The following is a 15,526-nucleotide window of genomic DNA, read 5'->3' on the forward strand; positions in this document are numbered from 1 at the left end:
CATCGGTCGTCAACAAACGGTGAGGAGGATATATGATGTCAGCACGCATACCATTACCACACATTTTTTACAACGCAGGACCCATTACAAGGAATGGCTTTACAACGCATTACACTACAACGCACATACTATTACAACGCATACCATTACAACGTAAGTATAGGTAAGTATATAATATTTTAAATTAATGTAAAATAATGTAATATTTATTTAAATAATTTAATTAATTATATTAATTTTTATTTAGGAATTTGTAAATATGTTAAAAATACCCCTGTACCCCATAACCCAAACCTAGCCCTGAACCCTAAAATACCCCTGTACCCCAAAACCCAAACCCAGCCCTGAACCCTAAAATACCCCTGTACCCCAAAACCCAAACCCAGCCCTGAACCCTAAAATACCCCTGTACCCCAAAACCCAAACCATGCCCTGAACCCTAAAATACCCCTGTACCCCAAAACCCAAACCATGCCCTGAAACCTAAAAATACCCCTGTACCCCAAAACCCAAACCCAGCCCTGAAACCTAAAAATACCCCTGTACCCCAAAACCCAAACCCAACCCTGAAAACTAAAAATACCCCTGTACCCCAAAACCCAAACCCAACCCTGAAACTTAAAAATACCCCTGTACCCCAAAACCCCAACCCTGAAACTTAAAAATACCCCTGTACCCCAAAACCCAAATCCAACCCTGAAACCTAAAAATACCCCTGTACCCCAAAACCCAAACCCCACCCTGAAACCTAAAAATACCCCTGTACCCCAAAACCCAAACCTGAATCCAAAAAATACCCCTGTACCCCAAAACCCAAACCCAATACCCCTAATAAAGGTTTTAAAAAAAAGATAAACTTACCTATACTTAAGTTGTAATGGTATGCGTTGTAATAGTATCTGCGTTGTAGTGTAATGCGTTGTAAAGGTATTCGTAGTAAAGGGTCCTGCGTTGTAATAGTTTCGTTGTAACAGTATTTCGTGCTAAAAGATGCGTGGTAACAGTTACATACCGGTGAGGAGGAAGACAAAACCGCACCCCCTTCTCCAGATTGGGAGTGCAAAGCCACCAGCCCAAGTCCTGAACCAGAGCAGGAGTGAGAGGAACCAGAGTCTCGTAATCTGCCTGGGAGGGGTCCAACCGAGCCAAAAGATGAGTCACCAAGGGCTTGAGATGGAGGCGAGCCCAAGGAACAACAGCAGTGGTCGCAGCCATCAACCCCTGGACCCGCAACCAAACACGAGCTGGGACAGAGGGACGACACAACAGATCCCGCAACAGATTCTGCAGGGAAAGGATCCTAACAGGAGGGAGAAACACCGCCCCCAGAGAAGTGTCGAACAGACCCCCGATGAACTGAAGTCTCTGAGCAGGAACCAGATGAGACTTGGCCAAATTCACCTTGAACCCCAGCTCCCGGAACAGAGACAACGTAGCCTCCACCGCCAGAAGAGCCTGAGGGAAAGAGGAAGCAGAGACCAAACAATCATCAATATAGGGAAACACGGAGAAACCCTGATGTTGCAAAACCCCCCCAGCAGGAGCCAATACCTTGGTAAAAGTCCTGGGAGCAGTGGAGAGGCCGAACAGCAGAACCCGAAACTGGAAATGCATCCCCATGACCACAAACCTCAGGAACCGCTGACTGGCCGGATGGACCGGAACGTGAAAATAGGCGTCCTCTAAATCTAGGGAAGCCAAAAAATCTCCCTCCTGGATGAGGGGAATGACGGAATGCAACGTGACCATCCGAAAATGATCCAACCGCACCAATTTGTTCAGGGAACAGAGATTCAATATGGGGCGGAAGGAACCATCGGGTTTCGGAACCAGAAACAGACAGGAATAGAACCCCCCAAAGAGACTAGGACCCTCAAAAGGCAGTTTATGGACCAAAGACTTCTGAGCAGCATAAAGACGCCATGGCTTTGTCCACAGAGACCTCCTCCCAGCCACCCGAGGAGAAAGCCCACAAGGAATCAAAAGTGACATCCGACAGGAATTGCGCCAAAACCTCCATTTGAGCCAACACGGGAGTAGGGTCCCCATGACCCTGAAGACAGTCAAACAGCCTCTTGAAATCCTTGAGCAGGACCTGTGACGCATAGGCCGCATAAGTGCTAGCACGCACCCCAAAGTGAGAAGCGGCGTAAGAACGCTTGAGAGCAGATTCCACCTTACGCTCCAACGGATCAGACAGGGAAGCCTCCTCTGAAGACAAAGAGGAAGAGGAGGAAGCCATAGAAGACAAGAGAATTCACCCTCGGAATCGCAGGAAACTGGGAATCAAAGTCCGCCAGGCGATAGCGCTTCCCCAGGAATCGCGGAATACCCTGCGTATCCACCTCCAGCCACTCTTTCGTGAGGATATCCTTCAGGACATCATGGAAGGGTAGGTCATCCACCACAGAGGAACTATACTGTGCGTAAAACCCTTCTTCAGTCAGGGATTTAGAGTCAAACCCAAGCACCTCTCGAATATGCACCAGCATGTCCGAAAAAACCTTGCCCTGGATGTACTTCCCCCTTAGGGGAATTGTCCAGTTCTTCCTCATCATCCTTAGCCCGCTTAGCCGCAGGCTCCAGCAACGTGTAGTTCCCTGGCAATGAGTGGGTTAATTAGTTGTGCTTGTGGAATGAAAAGAAAAGGAAACTGACTGAGAAAGATTTGTTGTTATTATTCATGTGTCTGGAAAAGTGGTTGTCAATGAAGAATTTCTGAGTTCTACGCTGCATTGTAATAATTCATAGGCCTACACGTCTGTGCACACACACACCAGCTCCTTTCTGCATTCGCCACTGTGCACTACGAGATCAGACTTACGAAGTGCAGACTTATGGCTGATGTCAAAACTTTACTGCTTTTTAAAAGGTCACCATAGCTTTGAAAACGGCTGTGTGGGTGTTAAATTGTACCTGAACTTGACACAGAGTCTGGCATTTTGGACAGTTGCTGTGTTGTGTCCTAGCGGATCTCTGGTTCAAAATATTAATTTTACATAGTTGACAGCATAAGTAGGCAGGTTCAAGGGCCCAGAGCAGAGATCTGGGCGAAAAGGAGAGATAGAAGGAAGGACGGGAGAAAAGGAGAGATGAAAAGATGGATGTGTGATGGAGAGAAAGATGGACAGACGGATGGCAAGAAAGTTGAATAGATGGAGACAAAAGATAGTGATGGTACTGGTAATGTATGACACTATATGTGGGCAAGTTAAAGAAAAGGAAGAGCTCGACCAGAGCTGAGCCATTCACTGTCTTTGTTAGAACAGATTCACAGTTGCTTTATTAACTTACCTGCCATCTCAAATTTGCTTGAAAATGCACCATTTGCCCACTCTTTTTTTCAAAATGTTCATGGGGGAAAACCCCCCGAACCCCTCGTAAGTGGTTCGCACTCGCTCGCAACATTTAAGTGGGCCCATTGTTTTACGCCCACCACTTTCGAATGTCACCAGACGCTACTGCACTAATACGGTCCCAAAGGCGAGACCTATTAGGTATGCCAGTGCTAGTTTATTTTCAGTTCCCTGCACTAAAACCACTTAATTGGATCTTCGTTGACTAAGCCAAACGAGAAATTGGTTGCAGATCTGGCCATAAGGGTTAAAAGTTTTAGGAAAATAAAGAAATGCCTTTTCAATGGAGAGCTGTACCAAAGCCTAACTACCCTGGGATGACTAAACACACCCATACACACTCAGACTTATTCTTTACACTGTGGCAAACACTTCAAAAGTATAACATTCAAATATTTCTAGTACTACTTACATTTTTCCCCATTTTTAGTTGGATTTGGATTGATTGCAGAGTGCTCTCTGTATCCCAATCTAGCATTTGCCAGTATTCCCATATTTGGGGAACAGACGCCAGTCTTTATTACCAGGCAGCGCATCTGCAAATTTGACCACTAGATATGTGTTTGAAATATCCTTACCAGAAGTTTTACATTTGGATGGCATCTGCGGACCAATGCAGACTTTAGAGAAAAAAAGGGAAGGTAAAATGTGTGAGCTATTCTTGCTTCTCATCTGCTACAGTCATTTAATTTTCCTATTAATAAATGATTACATTGTGAATTACTCTAAGCATCTATTGCACCAATGGGCAGATTTTGATATCAGTAAATTATTGTCATGTAAAATTAACTGGGGTGATGCAAGATAATTATTGGTGAGCTATATACAGGAATGTACAATTGTGTCAACCATACAGATAGTTGTTGTGCGAGTATTATCCATCACTATGGTATTGTGGATGTGGGTCTCATTTAATTATGAAACTGCAGTCCAGGAGTACTAGCAGAGGACAAGGTTAATTAGCGATTTGGGTGGAGATGGCGCACAGCTGCAAACTTTCTACCCTGGTCTTGGGGTTCAGTAGCAGCAATAGGAAGTAAATGGCATCATTCAGTTTCTGTAGCAACTACCGATTGCCCTTCTAGGAACTTCAACAGCATATAAGAGGGTATTGGGTAACATGGTTATGAAGCTAATTTAAACAGGGTTCTCATCCAACAGTTCAGAGGCAGAAGGGAAAATGAACAAATGTGTGATTACTCACCTTGATGTTCACCAACAGACAAAAGGCACAAGGAAGCATATCGAGAAGAAATACCAAGAAACCAAGGAGGACATAATAGGTGGCCAAGCAGTTGGGACATTCGATAACACATCTGCAACTCTAAGCAGTCCAGTAACATACTAGCATAAAACAGCACTACATACATTTCCGTAAAAATGAGGAATTCAATCTACTCTACATTCGACCCTGTCGATACAAAATAAGTAGATTTATCTTAAGTCCCAAAAAGCTCTCTGGCTTTATGTGATATTAGTGTGCATCCACAGACTAGGGCATTCACTGGAGAGCAGGTCCACTGGAAATAGTTTCATTTCGGATTTTCTAGGTCTTGAATGTGGCTTTCATCAACTGGCTTTCAACTAACCCACATGCAATAATTAGGAAGAAAGCAGCAATGACAAATTAGGCTTGTGATCTTAAGGATGCTCATGCAAGGAATAATGGAATACACACCTTCAAAATAGGGCAACAACCCCAATCTCCTGAAGCTACTCTGCAACAGGTATTGCCATCTGGACAGCTTGTTGTCTCATCGCAGGGTACTTCCCCTCCTTGCAATGAATCAGTTGTGTGAGCGGGGACCAGAGTTAACCAGGTTACTGACTGATCCTCACTGAAGCAGGCTTTTTTCTCAACTCTACAACTGTAGCCACTGGGACAGCAATGTATGTTATCCGAACAGCACACAGCCTGTAAAAGGAAAAACAAGAAAAAGGTGCTGAGTGTACAAAATCACATCCACCCCATTTACCTGCACACAACCCACTACAGACGTAAGAGTTACTTACCTTCAGTAACAATGTATCTGGTAGAGACGTTGTCTAGCCGCAGATTCCTTAACTTAGAATATCCCCAGGCGTGAGACTGGATTCGGAATTGTTTTGCAGCAGCACCTCTGCACGCCAGGGGACGGCACCACGCGACCCCGCCCTGACGTCGATCTCGTACGTGACGTCTGCAAGGTCATACAAGTGCCTCCCGGCGCGCTGACGTCAGTTTTCTTCGGAAAACTTTTACGCAGCACAACGCGGAGCCACCAACTAAAAACAGTGAAAGTAAAAGGATGGTGGAAGACCGCATCCTAAAGACAGAATAGACACCGCCACACATATAAATGGAGGCCGTTAGAGCCCGCAGGCCAAGCGGAGGCCCCTTCCCGAGTGCCACAATGGAAGAACTTTACAACAGACAGAAATTGACTGATAGTGCTACGTGGAACTATACCGTCCAGAAAGGACGGAACACAAAGAACAGTCCATTGTAGGAAAGACAGAGAAACTTTCCTGTCCCCTCCAAAAACAGAGGCAGGAAACAGAGCACAACCGACCCTCAAAGAGGATGACCACGAGGAGACTAGAACCTCGAGGCAGTAGAGCAGACTGGAAGGGAAGGGAACTGGAGAGGAAAACAGACCTTCCCGTTAATCAAAGTACCATATAACAGAAAGGCAGTCTCTCAGCAGAGGTTTATTGTTTATGAAAGCACCCAGGGGAGTGCAACAACCTGAGCCCTCAGGGAATAAAACCCAATAGAAACTGAAGAGGCCAGTAGAAAACACCACCAGAAAAGGTCCTCGCAGAATGGGGAGGATGGGTGGGTGTTAAGGAAACTGCGGCTTGACAACGTCTCTACCAGATACATTGTTACGGAAGGTAAGTAACTCGTACATCTCATCAAAAGCTTTATTCGATCATTTAAAACAATCATAAAAGCACACAAGAAATACATGAATATTACATAACAGTTGTAAAATGTAAAGTAAAAAATCATTACAATCACTAGAAGGGAGGGGTATCAAGTAAACAATAGCAATTGATTTTACAAGAAGCAGTACATTCACATTTGCGTCGTAAAGTCCATACTTTTCCTGGCGGACACGGATTTCAAAATAAATGTTGCTGTAAAAAACACACACATGCGGCACATCAAGAGCAAATAAGAACCTCATGGCAGTTGCAACAGTTGACACAGAATATTTTTTAAAAAGCGGTTTGAGGAAGACAATACGGAGATGCAGGTCAGTCAGTCAGTCAAATTAACTTTATTCGATTCAGTTAAAATCATACAAAGGACATAAAAACAAGATTATTTACAATTAAAAACTATTAAACATTTTCTTTACAATCGAATTAATTTGACATGATAGTTAAAAAAAGAATTAAAAAGTTATGCATACTGGTTTGACTAGTTCATACATTTTCTTGTTCTGGACGCTGCCACTAGGAAATTTGCCATGGCAAATGTGATGCGTATGTTTCCCAGGGATTTTAAATAAAGCATGGCTGGTCTCACCTGTAGGAAACCAGCTTCCCTTAAAACAGGTAACAAGTGTTTTTTTCTTACTACAGAAAAGAAATCACAAAACATAACAAAGTGCATCGTGTCCTGAACTGAAAAATTGTCACATGTGCAGGGAGGTGCTAACTCTGGTTTCATCCAGGAATTAAATTTACCCAAATAAAAATGTATAAGATTAAACCTAAATTTGGTTAACAAAAATCTATGAAAGGGGTTTGTGACAAAACATAAATAGGGCTCAATTGCAGGGGAATAGAGTGAGAGATAATGCAATCGTACTGTAGACTTTTGCAATTCTGATTCTTCTCGGAGCAAACGTTCCCTTGTCATAAACTGTTTTTTAATTATGTCCACGTCCTGCTTTGTTATACCAGAGGGAACAGTGAATAAATCTGGGCGACCCAGATCATTGAAGGATTTTTTTATATAGACCAACCATGGGCACTTAAAACAATTCTCCAGACTCATCACATCCCTCATGATCATATGATTTAACGTTAATTCTGGGTTTAACCAAGTCTTAAGCCAATATATCAAGGGTGCCAGTCTCACTTTATCCTGAACGTAATCCAGGCCAAGTTCCATATGAATGGAGAAAGTCGGGGAAGATTGGGGGAGGGACAGGAGAGAACGTAAAAACCTATTCTCCGCTAGTTGGATTTTATCTATGCATGCATAGCCCCATAATGGTGCACCATATAGGGCCACGGGAAGGGATTTACTATTATACACCTTTATGATTGCTTTCATTGTCTATGTCCCAACCTTTTGGCAAAACCTAGGGTAGCCATAGATGTTCTTGCAACCGCTAAACTTTTAGCTCGTATCTGAGGGCCCCAGGTCCCCCTACTATCGAAAAGCACTCCCAGATATGGGAAGACATGCACTCTCGACACTACCTCACCTCTGCAACAAAATGTTTTTGCTTTGGCCCTTTTCCCCTGGTGGCCTAAGACCATAGTGTGAGATTTAGTGGCGTTAACCCTCAGGTCGAGCCGGTCCATAAAGGACCCAAATGCGTCTAAAAGCTTTTGGAGGCACACCCCTGTACGAGCTATGAGTACAGCATCGTCCGCGTATAGGAGAGCAGGGATCTTAGCTTCTCCTACACGCGGAACATCTGTAGCTGCCCCTTCTAGGTGCTTTCCTAAATCATTTATATAAATTGTAAATAGCAGGGGGGCTAGTATGCAGCCCTGCCTGACTCCCCGCTTCGAATGGAAACGGGTAGTACATCTTCCCTCTTTTGTTACCCTAACTGCGGCGAAAAGGTCCCGGTGTAAGGACGCTATAAACGCCACCAAGTCTTCCTCAATGCCCATCTTTAGTAAGATTTCCCATAGCTTGGATCTGTTGACCAAGTCGAAGGCCGAGGAGAGGTCCATGAACGCTAAGTACAAGGACCCCTCCTTGACCACCGTATACTTAGCGGCCAACAGATGCAAGTTTGAGCACTGTTCTATTGTGCCTCTCCTTTCCCTAAAGCCGTACTGAATGTCAGCTAAACCCCCACATCCTTCCAGACTGTCCCTCAGCCTTCCCAGAAGGACTCTGCCCAAGATTTTTATTGCAGAGTCCAAGAGGGATATAGGGCGATAACACCCTGGGTCGTCCCTTTGGCCCTTTTTAAATATGGGGACTATTGTGGAGGTCACCCATGTGCTTGGAGGGGGTGATCGGTTTACAGCTGTAAACACCTTTGCCAGGATTCCAGCCCAAAGTTTGGGGGAGTGAATATAAAAGTCGGCTGGTACCCCGTCTGGGCCTGGTGCTTTATTCTTTGTAGTGGCACGAATTGCCTTTTCCACCTCCTCACTGTTGAAATATAGGGGTATGGCCACCGGACCCGGAGTGTTTTGTGGATCGGTGCAATCGCCCCTATCGCCATACACGGTACTGAAATGAGCCAACCATCTCTCATCTGGTATCACACAATCAATATCTGTGTTGGGTGAATCCGAGAAATATGTGTGGTTAACCACTGCCCAGAACTGCCTACTATCCCGCAATATGTCAGTGGAGGTAAGTTTTTCCCACGCCTCTTGTTTAATACTGTCCCGTCTGTTTTTAGTAGCCTTCCTGTATTCTTTTCTTAGATTTGCGACCAAGGCTCTATCCCTAGGAATTGTTTTAAGGGCAGATTTCAAAGCTTTAAGGGCCTTGGTGCAGGCTAAGTCAAACCATCTGTAGGGCTTTGACTCTCCCCTGCCACTATGGGCCGTAAGGTTAGAGGACACTGTATTACATATTGCCTGAAAGGCGTCCATGATGTCCTGGCCTTGAGAGGTCTGATCTAAGCAGACCATAATGTGATCATTTATCTGTGGGCCGATGTCCAAGTAAAAATCGTCTGGTACCACGTTACCCCATTTTAGCCGTCTACCCTGATCTATAGGGCGTAGGGTAGGTCCGGGGCTGGTCTGTCCTGGCATAGGTCCCATAAGGTCCCCCCAGCAGATAGTCAAAAGGATAGGATTGTGGTCACTAAAGGGGGATGGCACAGCGCGATAAGAAATAATGTAATTAAAAATACCAGGTGTCACAAAAATATAGTCAATAACAGTCCCCGGGGATGTCCCCTTAAACGTTGGTATTATAGGTTCCTCCTCCCGTGCTGTAGATTCGAGGAGGTTGAGGTTGGCCAAAAGATCCTCAAGTTCCTCGCCAGCCCTAGTATGTTCAAAATGCGGCGCCTCCTGATCCCCTGTCTCGGACCCTCCAATTGTAGTACAACCGAAGTAGCAGGGGTGGATATTAAAATCGCCCATTAATACAATTTCATAACTTGTTAGGGTGTTTTGGCTAAATGAGTTTAGAAAGGCATCCAATTTTGAGATATTATCGCCCCCAAACTCCATGTTAACAGAATTGTAAAAATTAATAAACAGGATGCTCTTTGCCGTACCAATTTGCCTTTCCACAATTAAACAGTTTGGAGATTCATAATTGATCTGTTTCAGGGATCCACTAAGGTCAAGGGAAAAAAGAGTCAAAAGACCACCCCTCGCTCTGCCCGAGTTACTGGGACAAGCTGCGACTGAAAAGCCTGAGTAGCCATCCAGCCAAAAACTTGAAGACATATCCCACGTTTCCTGCAAAGCAATGACATTATGGTCTGAAACAAATGAGACCCAATCAGTGTCACTCATTTTTGAGGTGATTCCCGCAATGTTCCAGCTGAGTATTTTGCAGCCTACTTCCTTCGTAGCTAGCATGTTGGTCCTTAAGGTCTCCGGGGGCGTAATAGGCTCATCCCTTGTTAGTCAGTCCATCTCATCCAAGCCAGATAGGGGGGAAAACTGGTTGCTTATGCTCACGCTTATCCCCTCCTCCATGGGTACTACCTGTGGAGCGTGGTGTGGCGCAGTGGAGGGGGCCGGGCAAGATATTACTGGTTGCAGTTGAGTGAGTTCTTTTGGGCTTCTTCTTGCCGCTGCTAACCTTCTGTCCTGCCATCTTGCTTGGTAAGTTATGTAAGGTTTGTGGCTGGATAGTGGTTGATAGAAAAAACCCAAAGGCACGGGTCATATGCGGTCCCCATATGATATTACTGAGCCATCCCAAAACAACTTGTTCGCCACATCAGCCTTACCAAAATTTACAACCACGCAATCACCATAAGTTGTTTTTGGTTGTTTGCCAATCCATCCCACCCTCCTTGCATGTATGATCAAGTCTGCTATGTTTCCTCCGCAACATTTCTCACCAGCCCACCACTTAGCTTTGGCCAGTAATTCCCTTGCTGATTCCCGTTCCCCCTCACCCAGAGGGTCAACCCCAATGAATACTGCTACCAAAGGGGCCGCATCCGGTGGAAGATGCAGCTTGTAAGTACTTGGTAAAGCCCTTCTCTTAAATGATTGGGGCTTTTCAGGCAGCACAATTGGATCAGGTACTATGCTGCGATTACTTGTTGTGGGTTGCTGTGGGGGTGGGCAGGAGTCCTGAGGCCTAAGTTGTCTTGGCAGAGTTCCTCCTATGGGATTAGTCATATCCCTGACCCCCTCGACTCTCTTGTCTCTGCACATCTCCACCAAGTTGCCATCGCTCGCTTGTGTATTGTTAGGGGGAAGCGAGTGGATAATTCTATCTATAAGGGAGCATTTTTTTAGTAATCCTTCTAGGCATGTATTTAGGGTGTCCACGATGTCTTTGGCAATACCCACCAACAACGGTTCAATCCTCGCCACAAAGAGTTCCTCCAGTTTTTCCTCCAGGATAGCTGGTGTGTCTCCAGTCACTGGTAAACTATTGGGTTTTTTCCCTCTCTTGCGAGTGCTAGTTTTAGTGGCCGGCTGCAATTGTTCTCTGGCCGGAGGTTCCGGTGCTTGGTCATGTACTAGTTGGCCATGAGGTGGAGGGTTAACAATGGACACAATGGGTTCCAGGGGGACACTAACTAAAGTGCTTGGGGGGGGGGGGGTTCCAGCCTCCACAGTAGGTAATGCAACTGATGTTAAACTTGGGGATGTCATTGCGATGCCAAGCTCTTGCTCGGCGTTTGCTATCTCCTTCGTTAAAGCCCCCACAGCCGAGGAGAGGTAAGACATGATGGAGTTATAGTGCCTGGGCATTTTTGGATTTTTTCCCTCCTCCTCCACATTTGCATGTTTCTTTCTCTTACCCATCTTTGTTATTTGATGTTAGCGGGTTGGCCCAGCCCAGCCTCCTCCGGCCCCTGACGGCCACAGACGGCCCGCCCTCTGCCCGGGCTCCGCCCGCGCGCGTCCGCGATGCGGAGGAAGCTGTCTCCTTTTCTGCGCCTCCTGGCGCTGTCTGCAGGAAGTGGGCGGAGTTGTGTCCTTCTGTCCTGCCATCTTGCTTGGTAAGTTATGTAAGGTTTGTGGCTGGATAGTGGTTGATAGAAAAAACCCAAAGGCACGGGTCATATGCGGTCCCCATATGATATTACTGAGCCATCCCAAAACAACTTGTTCGCCACATCAGCCTTACCAAAATTTACAACCACGCAATCACCATAAGTTGTTTTTGGTTGTTTGCCAATCCATCCCACCCTCCTTGCATGTATGATCAAGTCTGCTATGTTTCCTCCGCAACATTTCTCACCAGCCCACCACTTAGCTTTGGCCAGTAATTCCCTTGCTGATTCCCGTTCCCCCTCACCCAGAGGGTCAACCCCAATGAATACTGCTACCAAAGGGGCCGCATCCGGTGGAAGATGCAGCTTGTAAGTACTTGGTAAAGCCCTTCTCTTAAATGATTGGGGCTTTTCAGGCAGCACAATTGGATCAGGTACTATGCTGCGATTACTTGTTGTGGGTTGCTGTGGGGGTGGGCAGGAGTCCTGAGGCCTAAGTTGTCTTGGCAGAGTTCCTCCTATGGGATTAGTCATATCCCTGACCCCCTCGACTCTCTTGTCTCTGCACATCTCCACCAAGTTGCCATCGCTCGCTTGTGTATTGTTAGGGGGAAGCGAGTGGATAATTCTATCTATAAGGGAGCATTTTTTTAGTAATCCTTCTAGGCATGTATTTAGGGTGTCCACGATGTCTTTGGCAATACCCACCAACAACGGTTCAATCCTCGCCACAAAGAGTTCCTCCAGTTTTTCCTCCAGGATAGCTGGTGTGTCTCCAGTCACTGGTAAACTATTGGGTTTTTTCCCTCTCTTGCGAGTGCTAGTTTTAGTGGCCGGCTGCAATTGTTCTCTGGCCGGAGGTTCCGGTGCTTGGTCATGTACTAGTTGGCCATGAGGTGGAGGGTTAACAATGGACACAATGGGTTCCAGGGGGACACTAACTAAAGTGCTTGGGGGGGGGGGGGTTCCAGCCTCCACAGTAGGTAATGCAACTGATGTTAAACTTGGGGATGTCATTGCGATGCCAAGCTCTTGCTCGGCGTTTGCTATCTCCTTCGTTAAAGCCCCCACAGCCGAGGAGAGGTAAGACATGATGGAGTTATAGTGCCTGGGCATTTTTGGATTTTTTCCCTCCTCCTCCACATTTGCATGTTTCTTTCTCTTACCCATCTTTGTTATTTGATGTTAGCGGGTTGGCCCAGCCCAGCCTCCTCCGGCCCCTGACGGCCACAGACGGCCCGCCCTCTGCCCGGGCTCCGCCCGCGCGCGTCCGCGATGCGGAGGAAGCTGTCTCCTTTTCTGCGCCTCCTGGCGCTGTCTGCAGGAAGTGGGCGGAGTTGTGTCCAGGCAGGCTGGGAGTTGTGGTCCGCCCCGCTCTGCAGCCGTGGGATGGTGCTACACGGCAGCGGGGGCGACCACAACGTCAGGGGCCCAGCGGCGCTGTGCGGGTGAGTGCTGTCCCAACCGGCGTCCCAAACGGCGTGCTGTTTGCCGTTGCGTCCCCTCCTAGGGCCGGTGACCGAGTGTCAATGCTCCCGCTCCGCAGTGGGAGCTGTCTCCTTTTCTGCGCCTCCTGGCACTGTCTGCAGGAAGTGGGCGGAGTTGTGTCCAGGCAGGCTGGGAGTTGTGGTCCGCCCCGCTCTGCAGCCGTGGGATGGTGCTACACGGCAGCGGGGGCGACCACAACGTCAGGGGCCCAGCGGCGCTGTGCGGGTGAGTGCTGTCCCAACCGGCGTCCCAAACGGCGTGCTGTTTGCCGTTGCGTCCCCTCCTAGGGCCGGTGACCGAGTGTCAATGCTCCCGCTCCGCAGTGGGAGCTGTCTCCTTTTCTGCGCCTCCTGGCGCTGTCTGCAGGAAGTGGGCGGAGTTGTGTCCAGGCAGGCTGGGAGTTGTGGTCCGCCCCGCTCTGCAGCCGTGGGATGGTGCTACACGGCAGCGGGGGCGACCACAACGTCAGGGGCCCAGCGGCGCTGTGCGGGTGAGTGCTGTCCCAACCGGCGTGCTGTTTGCCGTTGCGTCCCCTCCTAGGGCCGGTGACCGAGTGTCAATGCTCCCCGGAGATGCAGGTATAAAGGACAAATGAGCAAAAAGTGCACAGTGCTCTGCTTCGAAGTCCTGTCACATGGACAGGGGGTTGACGTATGCTTTTTTGTCAGAGGGAAAGCCACCAGTCTATGAACAAGGCCTAGTAGAAGTCTAGTAAGGACATACTGGTGAGATTGCTTAGTGACCACTTTTAAATACTTTGGAAAGCCATGGCTTGCCACGTTGTTAGAATGGTAAAATTGATGTGTTACAAGCAGGCAGTTAGCTTCACTACTCAATTTTGCTTCAACCCCCAGATAGACATGTTTAAGCTCCTGTTTTGAAATGTCGGTGGCACTGGCTGGGTCCACAAAAACATCCATATCAAACACGTCTCTAAATGATGATATAACGTATTTGAGCCATGGGATCAGACTATATTTGTCTAAGCGGAGGCAGTCGTTAATGATTCTCCTAGTGAAACCAGTTTCTTCCTTGGCCCAGATAGATCTCCAGGTCAGCAATGGTCTCAATCCTATGAGATCAGTCAAAAATTCCAACCCCACTTCATGATGGACCAGCTCATTAGAGGCTAGACAGAGAAGCCTCTTTAAAAAATCATTTTCTGCCACTTGCAAGTCCCCATGGCAGCAATTTCCCCATACACCCAAACCATAAAGTGCCACAGGAGCACATCTATGACGATATACATACATGTCTTGTATACGGCGACTTCCTAATTTAGAGGCAAATTTAAAAACACCAAAAGCACCCTTGCCCATCTTAGCCTTAATATTATGCATCTCCTTTGCCCACGTGCCACTGCTACTAAAAGTGATGCCTAGATAACAGAATTTCTCCACCACTTCAATTTTTTGGTCCTCAAACTGGAAGGGTCTTAACTTCCTTATCTTCTTCCCGTAGGCCATGATAAAAGTTTGAGTCAATTTTTAGTTTCCTCTCCTTGATAAAATAAAAAAAACTGTCCATTAATATATGCAGACCGACCAGTGTTCTTGATAATAGGACTGTCGTCTGCGTAAAGCAATACGGGGATTGCTTGGCCCTCAACAAGCGGTGCATCAGCATTTATCAATTTTAACTCTGAATCCATGGTGTTAATAAAAAGGGAGAAAAGGAGTGGGGCAAGGACGCAGCCTTGCCTGATACCCGATTTGACCTTGATGTTATTAGTACATTCTGCAGCTTGGCCAAATCGGATCTGGGCCGACAGCTTACGATACAATCTGGCCAAAAAATAAATAATTGCAGCAGGGGCGCCAAGATTTAGTAATGTGGTCCAGAATAAAGCACGGTCCACCAGGTCGAATGCGCTGGAGAGGTCCGCAAAACAGGGTAATAACGAGCCCTGCTTGGCTCAAGTGTATTTACCAATGATTAAGTCTAAGTTAATACACTGCTCGATGGTACCGAGGCCCTTGCGGAACCCGAATTGGGAGTCCGCAAGGATACCATTAACCTCTGCCCACTCCTCCAGTCGTAACAGAAGTACCCTGCTCATTATTTTCAGGGACGAGTCTAGAAGGGAGATAGGGTGATAGTTCTTAGCCTCGCCTCGGTCTCCCTTCTTGTAAATTGGTATGATTATGGACTCACCCCAAGTTGATGGTGTGCTTTCCTTAACTGCTGCATTAAAAACCTGAGTCAAAAAAGGCCCCCATAAAAGTAAATCCGCTTTGTACATGTCGACCGGCACCCCGTCAGGCCCGGGGGCCTTCCCTCCCTTACTATTCCGGATAGCATTGTCTACCTCTAGTGTTGTAATGTTAATGGGTAAATTTG

The 15,526-nt window shown here is 46.9% G+C and overlaps 1 protein-coding gene across 11 annotated transcripts in view; it reads right to left on the reverse strand.

The window, feature by feature from the left end:
- The window catches only part of GRN (granulin precursor), a 1,328,618-nt gene that overhangs the window by 241,844 nt on the left and 1,071,248 nt on the right, over window positions 1-15,526 (reverse strand). For all 11 annotated transcript variants that reach the window (XM_086923912.1, XM_086923907.1, XM_086923905.1 and 8 more), the window contains one exon: window positions 5,035-5,271. In XM_086923912.1, the coding sequence (XP_086780038.1) occupies window positions 5,035-5,271 (237 nt within the window). The remainder of the gene's footprint in view (window positions 1-5,034; window positions 5,272-15,526) is intronic.

Source organism: Lissotriton vulgaris, chromosome 5 (assembly GCF_964263255.1).
Source record: "Lissotriton vulgaris chromosome 5, aLisVul1.2, whole genome shotgun sequence".
NCBI classification, from domain to species: Eukaryota; Metazoa; Chordata; class Amphibia; order Caudata; family Salamandridae; genus Lissotriton; species Lissotriton vulgaris.